The 26458-nt window shown below is 55.6% G+C and overlaps 1 protein-coding gene across 1 annotated transcript in view; it reads right to left on the bottom strand.

Moving 5' to 3' along the window:
- The window catches only part of Kiaa0556 (KIAA0556 ortholog), a 116467-nt gene that overhangs the window by 12487 nt on the left and 77522 nt on the right, over positions 1 to 26458 (bottom strand). The window contains exons 9-17 of the mRNA XM_013011138.1: positions 24278 to 24450; positions 23264 to 23367; positions 21512 to 21614; positions 17077 to 17292; positions 15675 to 15812; positions 9742 to 10609; positions 4567 to 5301; positions 3563 to 3774; positions 2358 to 2436 (exon numbers count right to left, since the gene is read on the bottom strand). Coding sequence (XP_012866592.1) covers positions 2358 to 2436; positions 3563 to 3774; positions 4567 to 5301; positions 9742 to 10609; positions 15675 to 15812; positions 17077 to 17292; positions 21512 to 21614; positions 23264 to 23367; positions 24278 to 24450 — 2628 coding nt within the window. The remainder of the gene's footprint in view (positions 1 to 2357; positions 2437 to 3562; positions 3775 to 4566; positions 5302 to 9741; positions 10610 to 15674; positions 15813 to 17076; positions 17293 to 21511; positions 21615 to 23263; positions 23368 to 24277; positions 24451 to 26458) is intronic.

Below are 26458 nucleotides of genomic sequence, written 5' to 3'. Positions count from 1 at the left end.
GGACAAGGAAGGAAGGGAGGCGGTTCCACCAGCCAGCCCTCAGTATGGGGACGTGAGGCTTCGTTCCCCTGCACTCAGAGCACTCCACTCTGCCCCCTGACCTCGCCCGGACTCCATCAGAGCCCACTCAGAGGTGACCTTCTTGGCCCTGAGGCCAACAGGCCAGATGACTCACCGGGCTGCCCGGAAAGCTCAGACTGGGTTGAATGTCTTGGCCAGGCCCAGCCACACGGAGCCCAGTGGCTCACGGGCACCCCCGGCCTTTCCCAGCATCCATTTCGCGGCTCAGCCCTCGGCCGTGCTGCCAAAGTCATCCTGAGCATCTCGGGGTGGCACACGCATCCCCAGGCACCAGTGGGGGGGGGAATAACACCTCTCACCCCGTGACATCGCTGCTGCTGCACACAGAGGCCCGTCTGGGCCACAGAGCCAGCCTTAGTCCACAGGCTAGGAGCAAACCTCAGGCCAGCAGGAGGCTACACTTTAGACTGTCCTACCTTCCTTTTCTCTTCTTTTTGTCCAACCTGGGGCTTGAACGTTGGGTCTGGGCACTGTCTCTGAGCTTCTCTGGCTCAGGGCTAGGGCTCTACCACTTGAGCCATCGCTCCATTTCTGGCTTTAAATTTCATAATATTGGAGACTAAGAGTCTCGTGGGCTTTCCTGCCCTGGCTGGCTTCGAACTGTGATCCTCAGATCGATCTCAGTCTCTGAGTAGCTAGGATTACAGGCATGACCCACTGGTGCCTGTCTTTTCTTTCTTCTTTCTTTTCTTTTCTGGTGGTACTGGAGCTGGAACTCCAGCTTGTTAGACAAGTGAACCATGTCCCCCTCCTCCCCCGCTTCTTTTTGCTTTAGTTATTTTTCAGATAGGGTCTTGAACTTTTGCCTGGCCTGGCCTTGAGCCATGAGCTTCCTATCTTGCTTCCTGCGTAGCTGGGGACTATAGGCTGCATCACCATGTCCTGCCCAGGTAAAGAATGCGTTTAATGGCCGGGCGCTGGTGGCTCACGCCTGTCATCCTAGCTACTCAGGAGGTTGAGATCTGAGGATCACGGTTCAAAGCCAGCCCGGGCAGGAGAGACCGTGAGACTCCTATCTCCAATAAACCACCAGAAAACCGGAAGTGGCACTGTAGCTCAAGTGGTAGAGCGCTCCCCTTGAGCTGAAGAGCTGAGGGACAGCGCCCAGACCCAGAGTTCAAGTCCCACGACCGAAAAAAAAAAAAAAAAAAAAAAAGAATGAGTTTAAGCAGGAGATGACTAAGCAGTGGGCTCAGCAGCCCAGCCTCTCCTGCCTGGCATAACGTACGGTTCCATCTAATCTGCTTCTGTGTTGGAAGGCGATTCTTTTCCTTTTGGAGCTGATTCCTCATTCCATATTCATTTTCCTTGGGTATCAATTAGTATTTATACAAATGGAAATTAATTTTGTTATTTCTCTCCTATGTTTCAACCCCCTCAGCTCTTTTCCTATTCATCACAGCTGATATTTGCAAACTTCCAAAATTAGAGTCATCTGCAAATTAGCAAGTCAGAGATTCCTTTCAAAGCACAAATAGGCTTGGCCATCTCTCCTACCCGGTGCGCCCCACATCAAACCCTATCTGCTTGCATAGGCTGGAGAAGGAGGTGGAGAATTTGGGGTACAGAGGGAGGGAGGCAAAAGTTCAGAGAGGAAGGATGCAAAATCTCAGGCCTCAAAACGTACAGAGAAGCTGGGTGCCGGTGGCTCATGCCTGTATTCCTAACTACTCAGGAGGCTGAGATCTGAGGATCGAGGTTCAAAGCCAGCCCAGGCAGGAAAAGTCTGAGAGACTCTTCTCTCCAATTAACCATCAAAATTATGGAAGTGAAGGTTGGCTTACATGGTAGAACACTAGCCTTGAGAAGAAAAAACAAAAGCCAAAAGAAAGCACGCAGGCCCTGAGCTCAAGCCTAGTACTGGCCACACAGATGCACAGACACATATACGCACAGACACATGTATGACAAGAGAGCTGGGTGGAGATGCCTGCTGACTGATGAGAGGCTTGGAAATGGCTTGTCTTGCAGGGTAGAGGGCCCTGAGCTCTCTCAGAACCTGCTTTGAGAAAGGGGAGGGGCCATTTTGGTGGGAGACATCCAGAGCACAATCAGCACATGGAGGGGGCGGTGGCCATTCTGCCTGGCTGGCGCTCCTGGGCAGACTGTACCATCTGACCTCTCCCAGGGAACACTCTGGCTCTGGGTCGGCCCCCCAGCACGCCCCTGGCTGGCCTGGTGTCTCTGTGCAGGACCCAACCCACACAGCCACACACCCCTCAACCCAAAGTCAGTGTCTTCCCACTGGCCACCCCCAAGCCCCAGAGTGCACTCACAGATGCCATGGTAGATGCCAGGCTCCGGCGTGGTGACTTCGGGGCTGGGGGAGCTGGGGGGCAGCTCCAGCCCCAGGATCTGTATAGGGGGTGGGGGGAGAAACAAAGGAAAGGGGAGAGGTTTATGTGTGTGTGTGTGTGTGTGTGTGTGTGTGTGTGTGTGTATGTGTGTACTAGGGCTTGAACAGGACCTAGGAACTGTCCCTGAGGGTTTCTTTTTTTTTTTACTCAAGGCTGGTACTCCTACAGCTTGAGTCACAGCTCCACTTCTGGCTTTTTGGTGGTTAATTGGAGATAAGAATCTCACAGACTTTTCCGTCCAGGCTGGCTTCAAACCATGATCTGGGATCTCAGTGTCCTGAGAGGCTAGGGTTACAGGTGTGAGCCACCAGAGCCTGAACACCGGAAGGCAGGCCTGCCAACATGCCTCCTCCCCATCCTGGCCTGCTTCCCTGGGCTCTGCTGCCCCGGGGGGATGAGCTCTGTGGGGTCCACTGGCTTCATTCCCATGCTGTGGGCCTCTGTGGTCACGTCCTTCCCGTAGCCTGCCTTCCCTCCTACCCTCACCTCCCCTTTTACATTCCCTTCCTTCTCTGGAAACCAGCAGTGACACCTCTCTTGGGTCACCAGTATTCAGAACCGGTGGCCTTGCTGATCTTTGCTTTGGTTTATCCTCCTTCCCTCCCTGCCTTCCTTCTTGGCAGTGCTGGTGTTCAAACTCAGTACTGAGCCACATCCCTCCCCGCCCCAACCCCCCCTCCCGCAGTCCTTTTTTGGTGTAATTTTTCAGGCAGGGTCTCCTGCTTTTTGCCCAGACAGCCTGGACTGTAAACCTCCTGATTTCTGCCTCTCAAGTTGCTGGGGTTACAGGTGTGAGCCATAGCAATAGGCCTTGAGCATTCAAGGTATTTCTAGTTTTTACATCAACTGACAGTGAGGGATCTAACCCCCTCATGCCTCCCCCCACAAATTCAACCTTTAAATCATACAGATGTTGGAAAAAGTTCATTTCTCTTGGCTTTGATAAAAATTGGAATACTTTGTTCACTTGGATTTTAAGAGAAATAATTAGAGAATGAAGTATGACATACGGGACCAACAATGAAGTAGAGAAGTGGGAAATGTGAAGCTGGCAGCCCCCGGGGCATCCTCTCTGTCCCCGCTCTGCTTCTCCCCCCTTCCCCCCCCCCCGGCTCCTGTCCTACCCGGTCATCGGCGCTGGAGCCAGCCTGGGTGAAAGGCCGCTCCTGGCCCTCGCTGTCAGCCGTGCTAGGCCTCCTTGGGGCCTGACCGAGCTGCAGGCTGCACAGCCCGTCTGCGTCCACATCCACGTCAAACGTGTCATCGGAACAGAAGATGGCCTCCAGGATGTCCTCGTCGGTGGTGAATAAGATGGTGTCTCCAAAGTGCTCTGGGGCTGGGCATCACCGGAAAGATAGGAGGGTCAAGTCTGGCCCCGGGTCCCCGGATCTGAGCGTCCACGGCCACGCCCATCATCTAGGCCAGCCCAGTCACCAAACAGCCCGTGCTCTGGGTGTGAATCTGCTTTGTTCTCATGTGGGCAAATCCCTGCCATCTGTCACCAAACAAGTGACAACTGTTGCTGCAGATACACATCTGATCTCTGTGGGTGCTTTTCCCCTGGTGCCTGGCTGTGAGGGCATGATGCCTGCCCTTTCCCCAGGAGCAGGCTCTAGTGGCTGGCTTATGGGGGCGCATAGCCCTACTCTTTTTGCCTTAAGCAGGAAAAGAGCCTGCAATTCGGGGTCCAGAGCATCCCAGAATGAGGCTGAGATTGCACCTGCCTAACCAGGCCCAGGCTTTGCCCCTTGGCAAAGGTGGGCAAAGTCGATGGAGGTGGAGTGGGGCCGGCCCAGGGTGAGGGGACAGGCCGCAAGTGCGTGTCGTCCTGGCTCCTGTCCACCCCATCCATTGGGTTGGTGACCCACACGGGGGGACTCTTAGGAGCAAAACAACTCTCTTAGACTCTAGCCCACCCCACGAAGACAGGCAAGCAGCAAAGGGAAAAGCATGAGGTGAGCTCTGAGCAGTCTCCTGCAGGTCATGGGGGGTGGGGGTTGGGGGGACCGGGTAAAGTGAAGTGACCCTGTCGTGGGCCAGCCTGGGGGTTCATTTTTTTTCCTCTCATGAACTTCAGACAGAACATTCTCCTCCCCCCTCCCGCTGCACCCCCCCCCCCACATGGTACCTCCAGTCAGGGTCCCTGAAGCCTTGGCAATCTCCCCTTCGAAGATGCTCTGCCCGTCTAGCAGCATGGTGATGTCTTTCACGCCTCGGAACGAGTGGATCCGGGACTTGTTGTAGTTCCAAATCCTGATCATGGCTACTTGGCAAGGGTGGGCAAAGTCGATGGAGATGGAGTGGGGCCGGCCTGGCGTGAAGGGCGCCAGCCACACGTGCATGTCGTCCTGGGTCCTGTTCACCCCGTCCACCAGGTTGGTGACCACGCGGGGGTCCTTCCCGTAGGCCGGCAAGACGTTGATGTCAGGGGGCTGGGCGCGGATGTCGGCAACCTGCACCGGCTCCCCCTGGGAGCTGAAGATCTCTACCCCGTTCAGGCCCACGTAGTGTCTGTCGCCCCACGTGGAGGCGATGTGGATGACCAAGTGCTGGCCGTAGGGCAGGACGGGGATTTTGAAGTCGCCGTCGCCGCTGCCGCCTTTGGTCTCGGGGGAGCAGTCGCCCTGGCCCCTGCCTGGCCCTGGCTCCCCGTCCCTCCGCGGGGGCGGCTGGCCCTGCCGTCCGCCCGCCCTCTGCAGCTGGAGGAACTCGTCCAGGATGTCGCTCTGCTGCTCCGGCTGGGGGATGCGGCCCAGGTGGAAGCGGTCGAAGGCGTTGAGGGAGTCCCAGGACTCACGCAGCCAGTGCTCCTGCTCCCCACGCCACCGCAGGCGGGGTGGCGTCCGGGCTGCCCCGGGATCTTCTGAAGGGAGGAGATGGGGTGGCAGTCTGTTAATGGCGCGTGCACATGCGCGCGCGCACACACACACACACACATACACACACCCCTTAACTGGGGTCTTAAAAGCTGAGGCTACCATGGCCAGTTCTCTGCCCAAGAGGCCCCCTCCTGGCATGTGAGGGCCAGAGATGGCTTTGCCTGGGACAGTCTCTGCACACAGCAGCGACCTGGTGCCCATAGCCTACGACTATGCTACTGGACACGTGAGTCGCCATGACGGGCTTTCTTGCCAGGCCTGGCTTTGAACCATGATCATCAGAGCTCAGTGTCCTGCGTAGCTAGGATTACAGGCGTGAGCCACAGGCACAGGCTGAGCTGTGGACTTATTTATTTATTTGGTTGTAAGGCTTGAACTCGGAGCCTGGGCGCTGTCCCTGAGCTCTTTTGCTCAAGGATAGTGCTCTACCTTTTTGAGCCACAGCTCCCACTTCCGGTTTTCTGAGTGGCTAATTGGCGATAAGAGTCTCTTGGACTTTCTTGTCCCAGCCGGCTTCAAACTGCAATCCTCAGATCTCAGCCTCCTGAGTAGCTAGGATTATAGATGGGAGCCACCGGCTCCCAGCTCTAGACTTTGAACTTTATAAGAAGACAACCACCTTGCAAATCTTGAGAAATGGCAAGGTGTGAATCTGGAATGTTCCCCAAAGACCCGTATGCTAAAGGCTGGGTCTCCTGCCCAGGACACCATGGGGAGGGGATTGTGGGGGCCTTGGACAGGGACCCTGAATCAGGCCCATGCGCTTCCTCTCTCCATACCTCGGCCACCAGCAGCTTCCTCCACCCCCACAATCCCATCATGCCCTTCTGACTCGCCACAGGCCCAGACCAATGGGGGCCAACGACACACCTTCCTTCCTTTCTCCGTGATAAATCTTTCTTCCTTTGAAGTCGTTTACCTCGGGTCTTTTGTCACAATGATGGAAAGCTGGCATGGGAAGACTACTTGGTCGGGTTAGGGATCTGGCTAATGGTCGTTCTGTTTAGAAATTCCCATGGCCAGGCAAGTAACAAGTCAGCCACATGAGCGGCTATGCTCAGGCTGCCCAGCCCCGGGCTCGGATGGTATCCCAAGGGCCTCATGGTAGAAGAAGGCTCACAAAAGCACAGTAGGGACTGGCTGCTGCTAGTGTAACCCCAACACTCTGGAGGCTGAGCAGGAGGATTGAGAGTTTGAGGCTAGCCTGGGTTACATAGCAAGAACTTCTCCAAAAGACTAAGGGCTGAGATGTATTTCAGTCTAGCATGTGTAAAGCTCTGGGTTCCACCACCAGACACACACACACACACACACACACACACACACACACACACACACACACACACACACACACACACACGGATGGAAGGACTTGTATTTCCTTCTTTATAATTCTATCTCCTATGTTCCTTGAACTCAGGGCCTCATGCTCGCTTGGCTCTGGCTAGCTTGCTTGCCTGGTACTCTACCGCTTCAGCCATCTCTCCAAATCCAGTTTTGACAGTTCATTGGAGATAAGAATTTCACAGATAAGGTGGCTCAGTGGTAGAGCGCTTGCCTTGCATGCCTGAGGCCCTGGGTTCAATTCCTCAGCACCACATAAGCAGAAAAAAAAAGCCAGAAGTGGCACTGTGGCTCAAGTGGTAGAGCGCTAGCCTTGAGCTGAAGAACTGAGGGACAGCGCCCAGGCCCAGAGTTCAGGCCCCACGACTGGACCCAAAAAAAAAAAAAAAAGAATCTCACAGACTTTCCTGCCTAGGCTGGTTCTGAAGTGACATCTCAGCCTGGGGTAGCTAGAACACTATAGGCTCCCAGATTATTTATTACTTTTATAATCTGGGGTGCGGGGGGGGGGAAGGAGAAATGTTAGTAAAAGAGTGAACAAGGCATGAATATCATGAGTTCAAGGCGGCTAGCCTGGACTACATAGATAGATCTTGGAAGGAAGGAAGGAAGGAAGGAAGGAAGGGAGAGAGGGAAGAGGGAGGGAGGCAGGGAGGAGGGAGGGAGGCAGGGAGGAGGGAGGGAAGAGGAGGGTAGGAGGAGGGAGAGAGACAGAGAGAGGGGGGAGGGGGGAGGGGGAGAGAGAGGTAAAAAAAAAACAAAGCAAGCCAGCGTGTACAGTACAGGCTGAGGGCTCTCCCTGCTTGTGTCCCGAGGTACAGGGTACAGGCAAGCCCCCCCCCCAGGCCCTGTGCTCACAAAGACTCTAAAAGTGGAGGTGTGAGCAAAGGCAGTGGCGGGACATGGCGGCTGAGTGACGGCCAACCACCATCTCAGAATGTCACTCTGGAAAAACAACAGCCGGTGCCCCCGACGCTCAGCTCTGTCATCACACACCGGTGCCCTGCACTCCGTTTCCTGCCTGTCTCCTCGGGGCCGGGCTCCATCCATCATCTCCTCGCTCGCCTCCCCCCACGCCGCCTCTCGCTCTGCCTGCAGACGGGCATAAATCTCTCCTGCCCAGAAGCGGAGGCAGAGGGGAAGGGAAGCTGATGTGGTCCCAGGACTCCTTCCAAGGGGATTGCTCCCCAACCGCCCTTATCCCTGCCCCAGGCCCTCCCAGGAAAAGCCATTCTTTTGTCTAACCCCCCCCCCAGTCGGCTCCCCCTTCTTGATGTCCTGTGGGCATCCCTCCTCTCAGGCCGGCCAGGGAGGGCGACCGGGGGGGGGGGGGGGACACAGCCTTCCCAGAGGAGCTTAGCGTGCAGCCCTCTTTAAACTGCCCAGCTATGCAGGCAGCAGTGGCGCCCGACTATAATCCTAGCTACTCAGGAGGCTGAGACCTAAGGATGGCGGTTCAAAACCAGCCCAAAGAAAAAAAAAGCCATGAGACTGTTATCTCCAATTAATCACCAAAAACAAAACAAAACAAAACAAAAGCTGGAAGGAGAGCTGTGGCTCAAGTGGTAGAATGTCAGTGGAAAATCTCAGGGACAGTGCCTAGGCCCCAGGTGCAAGCCCCAGTACTAAGACCAAAGATGGGGCCACTTTGCTAAGCTCCAGCGAGATCCTTCTGGAAAATGGAGCCAGCAGGGGAACATGAACAAGAGGTGGAGATCTGGCATTATTCCCTCCGTTTTATTTTCGCTTTATTTTACTATACAGCCCTGGGTGGTCTCCACCGATCACTCCACTAGTCCTCCCGCTGGACCGATAGTTTGGCCACATGCGGGCACTTTCTGGAATGTTCTGCATGGACACTGGTCCTCGGGTTCTCTTAAGGTCACAGCACAGTGAGACCTCAGAACAGAACTCAGGCAGTGTCCCCCAGTTCGTAGTTCATGCACCCATAGGAGGCGAGGGGAGGGGGGGAAGAGGAATCACGCTACATGTTTCTTAAGGGCTGAGACTGGGATTTGCCTTCCGAGAGTGAGTAATTTGAATTTTCTAAGCAACTTTCCTTTTTAGCATGACTAGCTTAACAAGCATTAAATCTCAAGGGCTCCGCTCTTAATGTGTCATCGAGCCAGGCAGCAAAATGTCTGGAAAGAAATTAAAGCGAGACGACGTCTTTGAACTTGGGCGGGCAGGGAAGACACCGTAATCCGTTCACGGGGAGGCTTGGGGTCACCTGGCTGGCAGCAGGCAGGTGAGAGGTGACAGGCCCCGGGGAGTCCTGTGTGTGGTGGTGTGGCACCAGGTCGGTCACCTCAACCTCAGCTTCTGTCTCTGTAAAAGGAGGGGGGTGCCACCAGCTCTGATGTCACCCAGGAAAAGCGCCACCGGCCTCTTCTTGGCACAGAGCTTGATTAACAGCCTGCAGGCCACGAACCTAGCCAACATGGCTGCTGTGCCCATTGTCCTCCCCCACCCCAGCACAGAGTCCCCTCCCTGTGCTCCACCCTCCATGCTGAGTCTCTGAAGGAGGTGGGCAGAAGGTGCTCAGAGCCACAGGGACTAGCTTTTTGAGGAGGAGGAGGAGGAGGAGAGGGGAGGGACAGAGAGGAGATGGGAATAAAAGAAGGAGGAGGAGAAAGAGGAAAAGGAAGTGAAGGAGGAGGAGGAGGATGAAGAGAAGGAAGGAGAGGTAGAAGAAGGCTGGGGACAGAGAAAAAGAAGAGAAGAAAAAAGCCAGCCTGGCACACACCTGTAATCCTAGCTACTCAGGAGGCTAAGATCATAGTTCGAAGTCAATCTGGGCAGGAAAGTTCGTGAGACTCTTATCTCCCATAAACCACCGAAAAGCCAGAAGTGGAGCTGTGGCTCAAGTGGCAGAGCACTAACCCTAAGCACAAATGGTCAGGGACAGTTGCCCAGGCCCTGAGTTCAAGCCCTAGGACTGGCACTTGCATGTGTGCATGCTGCGCACACGCACGCGTGCACGCACACACACACACAGAGTTCTAGAATAGCCCAGGTTACTGAATATTTTCACACCAATTGGGAGCATCTGGGCAGTGGCAGTGGGTCAGACTGCTTACCTCTGCTGGCTGCCTGGCTGTCACCATGACGACAGAGGAGAGCATCCTTCTTCGGGCCCCTCCTCCCACTGGCAGGGCGCTCCCTGTTGGGAGGTTGGTTAAAAATGTCTAAGTCATCGCTGCAGACTTTGGGGGCTGCTCTGTGGGGACGCTCCCCAGCAATGGCATTCCAGCTGCTTGTCCTCCGGGGACCTTTGCCCTCGCCCGTCTCTCCAGGACCCTGGTCCATGACCTCGGCTGATGGGAGCCCGCCCTTCCCATCCGGCGGCTTCTCAAAGCTCAGCCAGGAGGGTTGGGGCTTGGATTTCTTACTCCCCGGTTGCCTGCCCTTGTCTGGAGAAGTCTGTAACCAGCGTGGGGGGTTCCCAGGAGGCTCAGAGATCTTCCTGCCCGTGAGGGTTTCCAGCTGTTGGGCCAGAGAAGGCTCTTCTTCCGGGGGGGGCCCGCTCCCAGGTGGGGAGGAGGGAGGGATGCGGGGCTCACTGTCCACTGCAAGAGGGGGTCCTTGAGGTGTTCCACCTTCCTCTAACTTGGAGGAACTGTCTTTCGTGCAGTTAGTGGAATTCTCCGTGTCATCAAGGAAACTGGCTTGGGAAGAGATCTTCTCAACAGCCAGAGCTTCGGCGGGCTGTGAGCTACTGAGACCCGGGTCCTCGTCCCCCGTGGCTGGAGCCACTGCCAGGCTGGGGAAAGCCGTGCTTCCTTCCCCGCCAGCACCCAGGGCCTTGTGGGTAATCTCCTCGCTGTGCAGGTGAGCAGCAATGGTGAGGCTGGAGGGGACCTCTCCCCTGCCTTTGTCTAGCTCACCATCGAAGATGCACCTGTGGTTGACGTACACCCTCACGTGCTTGGCCCCGATGTTAAGGTCCTGAAATCACAAAAAACGGAACGGAATGAGGATACCCTCCAGGGCAGCAGCCTCACAGGCTGAGTTTGGGGAAGAGAAGATCCCCGAAGCGAAGGTGAAGTACTAGAAGGGTGAGGTTCCAAACCAGGCACTGGGGGCTCATGCCTAGAGTCCCAGCTCCTCAGGAGGCTTTAGATCTGAGGATCACGGTTTGAAGCTACCCCAGGCAGGAAAGTCCATGAGGCTTCTGTCTCCCATAACTACCAGAAAACTGAAAGTGGGACTGTGGCTCAAAGTGGTAGAGCACAGTAGTTCAGGGTCTGCGCCCAGGCCCTGAGTTCAAGCCCCACAACTGACAAAAAAAAAAAGAAAAAGAAAAAGAAAGTGGAGCCTGAGACCAGGATGTGGTACGGGCCAAGGGAGAGAAAGGACACAGCTGGAAGAGCCACGTCCTCATGTGCTGGACACTGCTGCGGGTCCCCGGGGCCCTTCCTGCACCTCCCCACAACCCTTTAAAGGCTGGGGGTAGTTGAAGGCTGTCCCTGGGGCACTGACCGCCCCCCCCATCCCGGCCACACAAGCTGCAGCAGACAAGAGACTGTCCAACCTCTGTCACCGAGATAGGGGAGGAGCCCGAGGGAGGTAGAGGGGATTGCCCCGGTGGCTTCTAGGTTTTCCAGAAGATTCCATCAACATGGGGAGATGGAGAACACAGACCCATCGTGTGACCTACAGTGACCTCCACCAAAGCCCCGCCCACCCTGGGCAGCTCCCCCATCCCCCCTCCCCTCCCCCCACAGGCCCGGGTCATGCTACTCTTCATATTCTCTACTGTCACGGCTCACATGAAAGCCAGATCGAGCCTCTTCTGTCTCTTCCTGTCTAGGGAAGAGTTTTATTCTCCAGCTTTATATCAAGGAGTCTCAGAATGCCAGACATAATAAACAGTATAATAAGCTAGTGTACAGAGATGAACATTTGCACCCGGGCCACGCCCAGGGAACCAGCTCCAAACTCCAGCCCAGCCCACCCAGAGCTTTCTCCCGCCCTCACCAGCCCTCCTCTCCCTCTCGCCTGGCTCAGTCCCCACTCCACTGGCCATCCTTACGGACCAGGTCAACCCTGATGGTCAATATTACAGACCGGGTGCATTTCCTAGAAGTTTTACATAGAAAGGGATCCTGGAGTGTGTGCGGGCTTCACCCAAATCCTATGCGTCAAGTTGTCTTCCCTTTTATTGTTTGGGAGCATTTGATTTTACAGAGGTGTCCCATGAGTTGCCCGTCACCCCTACAATAAAACTCAGGGAGTAGCTGTCCTATTGGGACCAGAAGCCACCTGACCAGGGGACGAGGAGCCAAGGTGATGGAGGGCCCTGTTTGTCGGGGCTGAGGCTGATTTATACTGCTGTCTGGCTGAATCACTAACAGAGCCCTCTTCTCGCCTGCATGCGTTTCCTGACGGGGACAATAAATGATAGAGTCTGTCAGAGAGCCACAGCCCGTGGGGAACGCTCGCTCGCCTGTCAGGCTGGGCAGCGGTCAGGCAGGATCTGAGCCGTCGACCGCTCCTCCTCCTTCTCCACTCTCCTGCTCTCTGTGTCTGCTTGCTCGCTGCCACGGGCCTGGGCTTGCTGGCTGGTCCCAGCCTGTCTCCTATGATGCATACTCACAGGATTCCTGGTTATCTAAATGTCCAGCCCTGACCCCTCCACCAGCCACAGACACAGCCTGACTTCTCCTCCTGATACCTCACACTTCACACAGCCTCAGTAGAAGAAATTGGTTTTTTTTTTGTCAGTCATGGCACTTGAATTTAGGGCCTGGACACTGTCTGAGCGTCTTTTGCTCAAGGCTAGAGCTCTACCACTTTGAGCCATAGTACCACTTCTGGTTTTCTAGTGGTTAATTGGAGATAAGAGTCTCACAGGGACTTTCCTGCTAAGCTTGGCTTTGAACCTCAATCCTCAGACCTCAGTCTCCTGAGTAGTAAGGATGACAGGCGTGAGCCACCAGCACCTGGCCCAGTTGTTCACTGCCTTCCCCAGGCCTGGTCTGCTCCAGATGCCCAGTCCTGCACCCCCCACCCCTGAACCCTCTCTCAAGCCACTCAGCCACCAAGTCCTTGCGTTCACTCCAAAGGCAGCACTGCTTGGCCCCTCTGGCCTCCCCAGAATGCTCCCCCCGCAACCCGTCTCTCTGTTCCCAGGCTACATTGTCCACACACACACCCTTGATACCCCCTGCCCCCCCCCGCCTCTTATTTTCTACACAGCAGCCAAAGTCTTTTTAAAAACAACCTTGCTAACCTAGCTACTCTGGAGGCCGAGATCTGGGGATCGCAGTTCAAAGGCAGGAAAGTTCCTGAGATGTATCCCCAATGAACTACCAGAAAGCCAGAGTGTAGAGCTATAGCTCAAGTGGTAGAGTGCCAAACTTAACCAAACAGCACTAGGCCCTGAGTTCAAGCCCTAGTACAGGAATAGGAAAAAAAAAAAAAAGTGCCACATTTCCTCTCAGGGCCTCTCCGCTCTCTCCCAGAGTGATCAGAAAGACAGTGAGTGGCCCATCCCTTCACCCCAAGTCACTCCTTTCTTGCTGTGGCTTTGGATCTGCTCTTGGCCTGGGGATCTGAGACCCCAGAGATGTCCACAGCCTCGTGCTCACCCCCAAGCCCTCCTGCACAAAGGTGAGTGCACACTAACTAAACCTCTAGATCACTGTGTTACAAGGTGTGCAGGACAACTTAGCATGAGAGCCGCCAAGCCTGCCACCGTGGTGGGAGCTGGGCTTCCATCATCCAATTGCAGTGTGGCAGGCGACTATTTGCTGGGGGCCAGGCATGCTGATCCCAAAGCACTGGGGTGTGTGTGTGTGTGTGTGTGTGTGTGTGTGTGTGTGTGTGCGTGCGTGCGTGCGCGCGCGCGCGCGCGCATGCGCACTCAGTTTAGCAGAGCACAGGGTAAGCACGTGCTGGGAATTCATCAGGAAATAACTATTCAAGGCCAGCACAGGCAGCTGTCGGTGACTACTTCTGCAAAACCACCGCCCGGTAAACATCTGGTGAGGCAGCTTTGAAGAGGTGTCTGCGTGGGGGGGATAGCCTGCCCATCCAACCCAGGTGTGAGGGCGGTGTCTAGCTTCCCAATAAGACAGCTGGCCTCCAAAACACGTCTACTTCCTTTCCATGACCAGCTGGCCTCCCTCATCTGGCCTCTATAGCTGTCCTCTGGTGCCTAGTGCTCCCCTGAAAGTCTGGCTAGGAGGGATCTGGGGTTGGGAGTTGAGGCAGGGGAGGGGGGAAAGGGGCTCCAAGACCATGCAGGGGGCCAGGGGAAGGGGAGATTTCTGCCCTGCTGGGTAGCACTGAGATCAGAGGTATTTCTAGCATGCCCCGCCTATGGGGAGATTTGGCCTGAAGATCACCCAGAGAGGGATTTCTGGTAAGGAATACATGTGTTTGGCACTTCTCTGGGGATTACAAGTTCAAATAGTAAAAGCCTGCGTCACCCCCACGCCATCCTGAAACAATCCTGCAAGGTAAATATTAAACCTGAGCCAGGCCTGTCATCCTAGCTCCTCAGGAGGCTGAGATCTGGAGAGTGCAATCTGAAGCCAGCCTGGGCAGGAAAGTCCGTGAGACTCTGATCGCAATAAACTACTCAGAAAAAGCCAGAAACAGTGGTGCTGTGGCTCAAGGGGTAGAGCGCTAGCCTTGAGCACAAAGAGGCTCAGGGACAGTGCTCAGGTCCTGAGGCCAAGCCCGAGGACCAGCAAGATAACAAATAAAAAAGTAAGCCTGTGCCTTCTCTGTCACTCAGCTGGCTGATCTACTCAGGGTCAAATGGCCACCTGTGCCTGGGCATGGCTGGTGCCCGGTCTTGTCCCCAGGGTCTCTACCCTCTGGCTGCTTCATTGGGGGGACCTGAAAGGTTCTGGTGTTTTTCCTGCCTCTCTCCTCCTCTTCCTCCAGAGCCAGATGTTGGCCAATCACAGTGAGCCTGGATGACCTAGAAGGAAGGTTCCAAGATCATCTGGGGCCAGCCCTCCAGGTAGCCCCACAAGAGGAGGTCTCACCTTTCCTGGGGAGCCACTGTGGAGTTTGTGGGGGTGGAATGAGATGTCTTCCTCTGTGACCTGTGCATACCCGGGTCCGCGCGGAGCACCCCCGGGGGCTCGCACAGGCCTGGGCTGCAGGTGTCACCTGCAGTTACAAGGCCCACGCATGGCATCCGGACCTCACTCTGCTTCCCCAGGGCCCTGGTCCTGGGGCCGTTCACAATCACCGGCCGCCTACATGAGGGGGAAAGCGCCCAGAAATGTTAACTGGACCCCTTCCCAGCCTAAAAGTCTCCTCGCTTTCCGGCACCTTCTTTTCCTTCCTGCTTAAAGAAGGCTGGGTTGGATTATTTTTCCCATTTAACTTTTCCTTCCTCCGATTCCCATACACAAAACACTGTATTAACAAGCCGCGTCTACCGGGCTGAGCTATATTTCCTATAAACTCCACATTTTATCTCCTCCAAAACACACAGTAATAACGTTCTCTGGAGAATATTAAATCAAATCAACCTACAGCTGTATTTGCTCGCGCTTTTCTGCCCCCAGTAAATTGTGCCAACAGATGGCTGTGCCTTACGTAAGCAGTGGCTTGGTGGGGGAGGGGAGGGGGTAGGCCAATGTCCCCCACTGGCAATGTGTCTTAGGCCTGGGATCCCCACTCCCTCTCACATGAGCTCTTAGAAACTGCTTGGTATGCTGGGTATGGTGGCTCACGCCTGTAATCCTAGCTACTCAAGAGGCTGAGATCTGAGGATCCCAGTTCAAAGCCCACACAGGCAGGAAAATCCCTAAGACTCTTATCTCCAAGGAACCAGCCAAGAGTCAGAAGTGGAGCTGTGGTTCAAGTGGAAGAGCACCAGCTTGGAGTGAAAATGCTAAGGGGAGAATATAAGGCCTTGAGTTCAAGCCTCAGAAAAGAGAAGAAAAAGAAAAGAAATCCTTGAGTGCCCATTGGCCAATCAATCAATCAATCAATCAATCAATCAATCAATCAATCAATCAATCACTCCAAGCTGGCTACTCACCCCTTCAGCCACCCAGTAATTCCAGAGCTTCATCTCCGCCAGCCTGAAGTCTGGCAGCTGCAGCGTGTTGCGGATCACGAACCGGAGCTGGAGTGGCGGGTGGAAGTGGCAGGTCCACACGGCAGGGTCCTTCTTGCTCTGCAAGGCCAGCGGGAGAGGGGAGCCATCAGACAACGCCACTGCCTCTTCCCACAGACAACCCGCAGGGACTCCCGTGTGTCGCGTCTCGGGGCGGAGGACACTTCCAATCTCACCCATCTGGATGGCTCTTCTTGTCCCTGCATAAAGCTGCCACCCGGGCCCCGGGGTGATCTGCCAACCCATTGGAATTCAAAACGCAGCGGGCTTTATTTTAATCAACTTAATCAGCTTTGAGGAGATGGCTGGGGGCAGGAGGGACGCTGGGAGGGGGAAAGAGCGAGGAGAGGAGAGGAAGCAGACCTCGCCACGGCACCTGCTCTTGGATTAACCTGGCAGCAAGAGCATTGGATTTCCTTTTGTCAAACCCTGTTGAATTTTTAAATTCTCCAACAGAAAAGGAACTGGCTCGGGCTTTGGTTGGGACCGGGGCCAGGGCACTCAGCCGTGGGATCTGTCTCGTTCCTTTCAGGATTTCAAGGCCTGGAGGCACAGGATGGCAGCTCCCTGTCCAGGCTGGGAGCGGCCTGGGGCGGCCAGCTTTACCACTGGAAGCCAGGGACGGGGCAGGGGCTCTGCAGCATGTTTATTGGAGGCGGGTGGCATGAAGCCACATCGGGGACATCTTGGCTCTGATAACTTGATCTTCTCTCCCCTTGGACGCTTCTAGAAGCCAGCAAAACAAAGCCCAAGCCGGGCCCTGGTGGCACATGCCTGTAATCCTTGCCACTCGGGAGGCTGAGATCTGAGGACCAAAGTTCAAAGCCAGCCCAGGGCAGGAAAGCCTGTGAGACTCGTATCTCCAATTAAACCACTGAAAAAGTCAGATGTGGAGGGATGGCTCCAGTGGCAGAGCACCCATCTTGGGTGAAAAAGCCAAGTGAGAACACAAGGCCCTTAGTTGAAGCCCCAGTACGGGGGTCCCCCTTCGGTATGGAAAGGGCAGGAGGCAAACTCCTCTGGGCATGCACCCATGCCAGCCTCGGGGCTGTGACCACGCCCCTGGCCTTCTTTATCCTCAGAATAAGGGCACGAGGATCTGTGGAAAGCAGGTGGACAAAGGGGGCGACCGGGGCCTGGGGAAGAGTTTGGGGGTGCATCAGAGGCTCCTGTGGGGGCACCACTCACTCTGGCACAGCTGGAAAGGAGGATGGTGCCCCCTGGCCTCCTTCACCGCACGCCAGGGCAGACTCCACATGGGCAGAGAACGCTGCCCCAGCAACCCCAGCTCACAGCCCAACGGGGCAGGGCGCCTTCTACTCACAGCCAAGTTCCTGTTGACCAGGCAGCCCAGCTCTCCGGGCGACGCCGGGCTCCACACATCCACGTCCTGAGGGGACACGTACAGCTTTGTGCGGCTCAGGTCGAAGAACTCGACCTCCGTGAGTCCCACCTGCGAGGCGCTGCCCCAGGTGGACAGGATCTCCAGGGTCACGTGGATGGCATCCTTCGTCTCTTCTCCATTCAAGCTCCCGGTGTCCTGAAGAGACAAATATGCCACGGGATGAAGAAGAGATGGGCCCCAGGTCAGCTCCCCCACCCCTCCTGGAGGCCCTGCACTGGCTTATTTCTCAGGCTTAGAATAGTACCTGCACCAGGTATGGTAGCTCATGCCTCTAATCCCTGCTCCTTGGGAGATGGAGATCAGGAGCGTGGTTTGAGGCCCAGGCAAAACCAATCTCCTCTCAACTGAGTGCACCTTCATCCCATTTATGTGGGAGGCAGACAGGAGGACCAAGGTCCCAGACCAAAAAGCAGGAGACCTTACCTTAAAAAATAACTCAAAGCTAGCTGGGCACTGGTGGCTCATGCCTGTAATCCTAGCGACTCAGGAGGCTGAGATCTGAGGACTGTGGTTCAAGGCTAGCCTGGGCAGGAAAGTCTGTGAGACTCTTATCTCCAATTAACACCAGAAAACCAGAAGTGGCGCTATGTCTCAAGTGGTGGAGGGCTAGCCTTGAGCTGAAGAGCTGAGGGACAGCGCCCAGGCCCAGAGTTCAAGCCCCATGGCCCAGAGTTCAAGTCCCACAACCGACAAAACAACAACAACAATAAACCAAATAAAAACAAAAAGAGCTGGAGACATGGCTCCAATGGTAGAGCTCCTGTCTAGCAAGCCCCAAGGCCTGAGTTCAAATCACAGAATCACCAAAACTGAAACCCCTTGCCACCTATGACTACTGAGAAGCCCGCATGGACTCCAATCCTACCTACTAAGGAGGCTGAGATCCAAGGATGGAGGTTCAAAGTCAGCCTGGGAAGACCCATCTGAGGGACTCTTACCTACAATTAACCAGCAAAAATCTGGCAGTAGAGAGCTGTGGCTCTCAAGTAGTAGAATGCCAGGCTTGAGAAGAAAAAGCAAGCAAGGTCCTGAGTTCGAGTTCGAGTGCTAGCATGTGTATACACAGACACACACACACACACACACACACACACACACACACTTTAATAAGTATATACGTAGTAGTGACTAGGCTGGGGGTGGGAGAGGGCAGCTCAGTGTGAAGAGCTTGCCTAGCACACGTAAAGCTCTGGGTTTCAACCTCATCACCACAACAAAATAAAAACACGAAAGCAAAGATCATCTGAGAAGCCTCAGGTCTGACCAGAGAGGCACCTGGCTTTGCATGCGCAACCACTTGTCCCACAGCAGCTGCGGGGTTATAGGCTGTGCAGTGCCTGCCCGCCCCCCAACTCAAGGGTGAAGCCCTAATGTATGGAACACATAGAACTGTGTTGGGGGGAGGGGCCGGGCTTTTAACAGGGTGAATAAATTAAAATGAGGCCTTGGGGGTGGACCCCAGTCCAATCTCAATGGTGCACCCACAGAGGCCCAGCAGGATGCTGGCCCAGGACCTGGGGGAAGACTAAGGCAAGGCACCATCCACCTATGGGGGGGGGGGCAGAAGCGAGCCCCGCCCACACCCGGAACTGGACAAATCAGAGGCTCTGGCTGTCTGTGTATAGTAAGACAACTTGGCACCCTCCACCTGGTCAGGAGAACAAGTGCCAGGGGCAACAATTTCCACCCTAAGCCAAAGATCAGCATTGAGGAGGTCCCTTGTGTGCCCAGCCCGTGCCCACCCCAAGGGGTCCGCTTCATCTCATGTTTTTCTTAGCTCTGTGTGTGTATATCCACGTGCGTGCGTGTGCGTGAGCTAGACTAAGGCTTGTGTGTGCATGTGTGCACGTGAGCTAGACGAAGGCTTGAACTCAGGGCCTAGGTACTATCCCTTAGCGCTTTTTTTTGCTCAAGGCTGGCACTCTACCACTTGAGTCACAGCTCCACTTCCAGCTTTTTTTTTTTTTTCTTCTGGTTAACTAGCGATTAGAGTCTCTTGGACTTTGCTGCCCGAGCTAGCTTTGAAACACGATTCTCAGATCTCAGCTGAGTAGCTGGGATTACAGACTTGAGCTACTGGCGCCTGGCTTCCCTGGCTGGTTTAGATGGCAGCCCCCTTCCTGGGGAAGGCTGTGCATCTGCTATCAGGAGCAGCGGGCCTGCGCCACGGCTCCCTGCGACCCCTCGGGGCTGCGGGCGCAGGTCGCCACGAATCATTCCAAGATGGTGCATCCCTGAGTGACGGGGCCCTCTGTTAATTAGCATTGAAAATCTGTGCTGGTTTGTGAGCAGGAAGTCTGGAAAATGAACAGCAACTGTTCCCCACTTAGATTTTAATTAATAGCCAGCGAGACGCGTGATGGCTCCCGGCATGGGCCTGCCTGCTCCCGGCATGGGTCTGCCTGGGTGCGGGGCACAGATCTATGTGCCCATGTGTGTGGGGGGGGGGATGTAGGGGGGAGGAGAGGCAGGTGGAGGAGGGCAGAGCGGCTCCTTGGTGCTCCCAGCAGGAGCACTGCATCCCTTTAGATCCCCTGGGCTCCCTCCTCCTCTGTCTGTCCCTCCTTCATTCCCTGGGCCTGCAGGACAAGGACAAACGTCCCCAGCACACACAGGCGTCCCCAGCACACACAGGCGGGGCGCTGGGGGGCTGGGAGTGGCTGCTGTTTGTCTAGGTCCGTTGATGGGGGAAGGGAGAGGCCTGCAGAGGGGGTTCCTGGCCAGGCCACCCCCTGCTGTGCAGACTGCAAGTTTCTAAATGGAGCAAGTCCGGGAGTGGACTCACTGAAGAGCCATCAGCTCCTGGAACGCCGCGGTAGGATGGCGCCTTGGTGTGGCGCTGCTCTCTGGGAATGACAGCACCCTGGGGCTGGCCCGCTCTGACCAGGACCACCTGGCCATCTTCCAGGCAAGTTGCTCGTCCCTTTTCTTTCCTCAGCCACCCTGACAGGGTGGCTCAGGGCTGGGCATGCACCCCAGCTTGGAACAGGGTGCACCGACCAACGTGCAAGCTTTAACCTGTGGTCCTCCCAAACACTGCCTGTCAAGTAGGTGGGATTACAGGCATGAGCTACCATACCTGGCCCTGTGGTTGTCATGGGGGTAGTTCATGCCCCAGCTCCAGGCACACCTTCACAGGCCGTACTAGGTCAATGACAATCAGTACCGCCATTTGCAGTTAGCTTTATTTGCTTCCTATCTGTCTAATCCTCTTAGCCATCGATCCTTTGTCCTCTAGTGTGGTGTGTGGAGGTGTGGCATTGTTCCCACACTAGCTTGGCTCTCTGGAGATTTGTAGGCGACTCCTACATTCCCCTGCATTCGGCCTTTCTGTACACACAGCTGTGCAGAGAATCCAAGGCCCAGGCAGCAGGTCGCCGGCCCGGGACACCTACACCTTCCTAAGGCCTTCGGATCCAGCCGTTCTGCTTCAAGTGCACTCTGTCCGGCTCTGCGGCTGTCTGACCCTGTGACACCCGCCCAGCTTCCCTGCTGACCTTGACAGCATTAGAGGTCATCGCCCAAAGTAACTTGCTAAGGCGGATGTCAGAGAGCACTAAAGTTCCTCTAGTCCTTCGTTCCTTCCTTCTTCCAACCCTCGTTCCTTCCCTCCCTCTCTTCTTCCTTATTGGTTCTAGGGTTTGAACTCAAGGCCTTGGACTTGCTAGGTGGGTAGATGCTCTACCACAAGGCACACCCCTAGCCCTTTTTTCTTTGCAAGTCCTAGAGCTTGAACTCAGGGCCTGGACAGTTGAGCCTCTCTGTGCTCAAGGTTAGCACTCTACCACTTGAGCCACAGCACCACTTCCAGCTTTTTTCTGTTTATGTGGTACTGAGGAATCGAACCCAGGGCTTCATGCATGCTAGGCAAGCAGTCTACCATTTAAGCCACATTCCCAGCCCTCTTTGGTTATTTTTCCAACAAGGTCTCTTGATGTTTGTCTGAATTGCCCATAAGACTGTGATACCTATGCTTCCCAAGCACTGGGACTACAGACCTGGACCGCCATGCCTGGCTTATTTGTTGACATAAGGGTCTTTTTTTTTTTTTTTTTGCCTGGGCTGATCTTGAGCCATGATCCTCCTGCTCTCTGCTTCTTAGGTGGCTGTGATTATAGGTATGCACCACTGGCCCCACTCAGACATAATTTCTATTACTTTCAAGTGTGTGTTGGGGTTTTTTTGGGGGGTGGAGTATGGGGTTATGTATGCGCTATTTATGTTTCCTCTGGTTCACACAGGCTGACTCTAGAAACTTTGGGCTCAAGCTTTCTTTCTCTGCATCCATTACCCCAAATGAGGAGGCAGGGAGACTGCACCAAGGGGCCTGGGCGCCCCTGGGATTGGCCCTTACCTGTGGGACCAGTGCTTGCTTGTCTGTCGCTGCACCAGCCCTGGGCAGAGGGGCAGAGTCACTGTCAGCAGCCTGCAGGACTTCCAGAAGGTTCTGCGGTTGCCTGAAATGAGATTTGGTTTCGGCAAAAGGCAGCAGCAAACAACCCACAAAGGACAACAACATCTTCCAAGGTGCCTGGCTGACTCTTCTCCACTAGGAGAAGTGGCCATGACTGAGCGAGACCATGTCCTACATGCAGCTCTGAGCGGCCAGACACCCGGCCCCTTGCTTAAGAAACAGCTGCATGGCTGGGTATTGGTGGCTCACGCCTGGAATCCTGGCTACTCAGGAGGCTGAGACCTGAGGATCACGGTTGGAAACCAGCTTGGTAGGAAAGTCTGGGCGACTCTTATCTCCAGTGAACCACCCAAATGCCATAAATGGAGCTGTGGCTCAAGTGGTAGAGTGCTAGCCTTGAGTAAAAAAAGCTCAGGGACAGTGCCCAGGCCCTGAGATCAAGTCCCAGGACCAGCCCCCCCCCCAAAGTAAGCAATGAACAGCTGCATCATTAGCAAGGAGATCAGAGCACCACAGAAGCAAGGGGTGACAAACTGATGCCTGCAGGCCAAACCCAGCCTGCAAGGATTGTTTCTGTATGACGTGCCAGCTATGAACAGCTTTTGTTTGTTTTTGGTCAGTAGTGGGGCTTGAATTCTGGGCCTGGGCGCTGTCCCTCAGCTCTTCAGCTCAAGGCGAGCACTCTACCACTTGAGCCACAGTGCCACTTCTGGATTTCCCCGTGGTTTATTGGAGGTAAGAGTGTCAGGGACTTTCCTGCCCAGGCTGGCTTTGGACCGCGATCTTTCAGATCTCAGCCTCCTGAGTAGCTAGGATGACAGGCGTGAGCTAGCGGCACCTGGCTAGCTTTTACGTGTTTTACGGGGCTGTTAAAATCTACCCAGGGCCTGGGGATTGTGAGCCCTTATTTATGTCGGCAGCTGCGTGCGCGAGCGCGTGGTAAGTGCGATTTCCACTTGGGGTCTGTGAGAATGTCTGGCTCTGCCTCGCGCCTACTTATGTTTTTGACATGTAGTAAACAGGAGTTCCCCCTGGGGTGGATCCAGGCCTGGGGGTGAGGGGGCCTCCACTCAGGGCCAGTAAATTCCTCCTTCATGCTGAAGGAGAGCAGCCGCGGGTCGGGGCCTCTGGGTGACCAGTGTGACGGCTGCACCGCGGCCCCCTTTCTCCCCCTCTGCCGGGCACTCTGCACCGTGCACAGCCTGCTCCGCTGTGCATGGTGGCCCCAGCAGTGCGCCTGCATGCCCAGATGAGAGCAGGCCTTCAGGCCCCAGTTGGTGCATCATTCTGAGGATGAACGTTCCCTGAAGATCTGGCAGGGGGTGGGGGGCGGTGTCTATCTTGATAAGGAGTCCTGGTGACCCCTCGGCCTGAGGTTGGACGTGAAGGGGCCCCGGTGTTACATCTGATCACACTACACTAGAGAAAAAATGAATTTAAAGAACCGTTCGGAGCCAGTTCACCACCCTGCTGTGGAAGCCTCGAGTGGACTTGGGGGTCTACCTGGGTGAGACCAAAATGAGGGGGCCACAGGCCATTTGCCTTAACGAAATCAAACACACTCCTCTTTGGGGCTCAAGTCTGTGAGGGAGGGCAGGTCATGTGGAAAGGAAAGCAAAGCAAAGGAGACCCCGGTACTGCCTGCCCCCTGCCCTGCCCTGCTGCCCTCCCTGGGCTCCGAGGGGCAGGTACCTGCTTCCCAGGAGGCCGATGGTGTCACTGTGGCTGATGGCTTGGGCGCCTCCAGCTGCCCTGGCTGGCTCCTGGGCTGTGGTCATCGGCGTGGAGCGAGGCAGCTGAGAAGGAGAAAAAGCCTGTGAAACCTAGGTTAGCAGCCCGGGTGTTGTGATACATGCTGTAGTCCCAGCTACTTGGGAGGACTGTGAGTCCAGACCAGGCTACACGTAAATGTGAGACCCTACCTTAAAAACAAAAACAAAACTTGGGGCTGGGAAGGTGGCTCGGTGGTAGAGTGCTTGCCTTGCATGCATGAGGCCCTGGGTTCGATTCCTCAGCACCACATAAGCAGAATAGACCGGAAGTGGCGCTGTGGGTCAAGTAGTAGAGCGCTAGCCTTGAGCTGAAGAGCTGAGGGACAGCGTCCAGGCCCCAAAGTTCAGGACCCACGACCGACAAAAACAAACAACAACAAAAACTAAAGCAAAAATGGCTGGAGGCATGGCTCAAGGGGTAGAGCACCAGCCTTGAATAGAAAAGCCAAGCTGAATATGAGGCTCTGAGTTCAAATCCCAATACTGGGGTTTGAAAACAAAAACACAAGCAAAAAAAAAACCAAGCTTGTAACCTTGGACAAAGCACTCCAGCCCTGGTCTCTTTGCCTGCAAAAGGCGCAGAAAGATCTAGATACACAGGGGCCCGAGGACCCACTGGGACCACATGAAGGGACACACCCAGAGACAGCGTGGCTCTGTGCATGTGGCACTGGACTTTGGTTCATGCTGTTTGCTGATAGCGTCCAGCATCCTGGCCCATGGTCCGGATGCGAGGAGGGAACCACACCTCCACTGCACGCTCCCAGGGGAAGATCTAGCAGCCCGGCTTTCTCTGTACCTCCTAGGCCACATCTGGAGCCAGGGGCTCGAGGAACCAGGGAATCAGGCCAGAGCCTGGGCCACAGGAGTGCAGAGCGGAACCTGGCCTTGCTCTTCCCCATCTTCCATGGCTCTGGGGCCTGGGTGCACGCACCTGCGGAGGGCTGCTGGGGGGCTCGGCCTTCCTGCCCAGGAAGGCCTGCTGCAGGGCGGCGTTCTCCACCTGGATGGCTCTCAGCACGGCTGACGCCTCCTCCTGACGGTCCTCCGCCGTGCACGTGGCTTTGCGGGTTGCTGACAGGGGCCTCTCCCGCCGGCTGCTGGGTCCTGGGGAAGCAAACAGCAGGAACTTCCCTTTGGAGAGTGTCCTCTAGCCCTGGACTGTGTGCGAAGACAAGGCGCCCTCCAGAATGACAAGGTCAGGGCCAGAAAGAGAGGGATCCTGGAGGACTGGTCTAGATGGAAGGTCGTGCAGTGGATGCCCAGACCAGTACCCTAAGCTGTCAGGAGCCTATCATGGGTAGGTGTGGGCGTTCAGACCTGTGGTTTAGCTACTAGAGAGGAAGAGATCCAGGGATCAAAGTTCAAGGTTAGCCAATGGCTGGGTTCTGCTGTGGGCAGCTGTCATCCCCAGAGACAAGGGACAGCACTATTTAGAAGGGTCACAGTGTGGCTTGTGTGGCAGCGGCAGGGCCCATGTTAGGGGTGTGGCTCTGCTCCAGGGGTGTGGTTCGCACAGCAGGGCGTGGCTGGAGTGGCCAGGGTGTGGCCTGCCTAGGAAGTGGAGGTCCCCAGTTCAGTCCTCAGTACCACCAAAAAAAACAAGACAAAACTAAAACAAGGATGCTGTCGTAAGCTGGACACTGATGGCTCACACTTGTCATCCTAGCTACTCAGGTGGCTGAGATCTGAGGATCGTGGTTCAAAGCCAACCTGGGTAGGAAAATGGTGAGACTCTGATCTCTAATGAACCACCGGAAAACCAGAAGTGGAGGTGTGGCTCAAGTGTAGAGAGCTCGCCTTGAGCAAAAGAGCTCAGGGACAGCATCCAGGCTCTGAGTTCAAGCCCCATGACAGAATGTTATTGTAGGCCATGGAGAAATTCCTGCTGAGCATCCTGAATTTCACCCGTGGACCATGGCCCCTGCAAGAATGACTGCCCTGTTCTTTGGCTCTGAGAACTGCTGGGGGCAGAGAGAGAAGAGAGCTGTGTGTACACGCACAGATGTGTGTGCATATCAATGTGTATGTAAGCTACTCCCAACCAATATTACAAATATGACATTGAACACACATAGAACATACTTTCACATGAACATACATTCACGTGGCTCTTGCAAGAATTCTGGCTCTGCCAGCTGCCCCTGCCCCTTCGCACCCTCCCACATGCCCCACCTCCTCTCTAAGTGACTCTGTCCCCACCACAGGCAAATGCCAGGTAAACAGCTGCTCTGGATTCTGGAGGGAGAGGCCCCGAGCCACGTTCCATGGCTGCCCAGGATCAGGGCTGGGAAGTGACTCTGTCCAGCAGAGCCTGGCAAAGCCAGCTACGGCCACTCAGATTCCCGTGGACAGTCCCGCACCGAGCTCGGCTTTGAATGGCGGTGTGGGAACAGCACTGGTCCCTCCTGCCTGCAATCCCAGCTACTCGGGAGGCTGAGATCGGAGGATCGTGGTTCTCTAACCCTGACTAAACAACAAAAAAACCAGAAGTGGGGCTATGGCTTGAGTAGTAGAGTGCCGGCCTTGAGTAAAAAAAGCTCAGGGATGGCGCCTGGGTATGGAGTTCAAGCCCCAGTGCTGGCATCCTCCCTCCCTGGCCTCCAGGACTGGCTGGTAAAGGGAAGGGTGCAAGCTAGGGCCGGGCCTGAGATGCTCCCCTGAGCACAGGGCTACTGAGGTGGGCACCGCCAGCCCAGGCCTGGCCCCTCACTGACCTCACGCTCCTAGGCAGAGGGGGCCAGGCACGAGCACAGGGTAAAGCTGGGGGCAGAGTGGGGGGAGGGTGACAAGAGGGGACAGAGCCACCATTTGAGAAGAGGACGTGGGAGTGGAGGCCCACAGGCGTGGAGTCCTGTGAGTATCTGCTGCTCTAGGCTTTGGGGACAGCAGGTGCCAAGGCCCCCGGGGGAGGGGAGGGGATTGAAATGGGGTGTATGGGGTGCGAGGGAGAGAATGGCCAGCCGTGAGGATGGGGCCTGGAGCCAGGGGGACCCCAAAGGCCTCAGCTCCACGGTGACTCCCACACGCCGCTTCCTGCTCCGGGGCCGCACCTGTCATCATCCCGTTTGTCACACGGGAAGATGGGAAGTGACTTCCCTTGCAGACCTGGACC

This window comes from Dipodomys ordii, unplaced genomic scaffold (genome assembly GCF_000151885.1).
Source record: "Dipodomys ordii isolate 6190 unplaced genomic scaffold, Dord_2.0 Scaffold14, whole genome shotgun sequence".
Classification (NCBI taxonomy): Eukaryota; Metazoa; Chordata; class Mammalia; order Rodentia; family Heteromyidae; genus Dipodomys; species Dipodomys ordii.
Note: the sequence above shows the minus strand (reverse complement) of the source record. Positions and strands in the feature narration are given on the sequence as shown.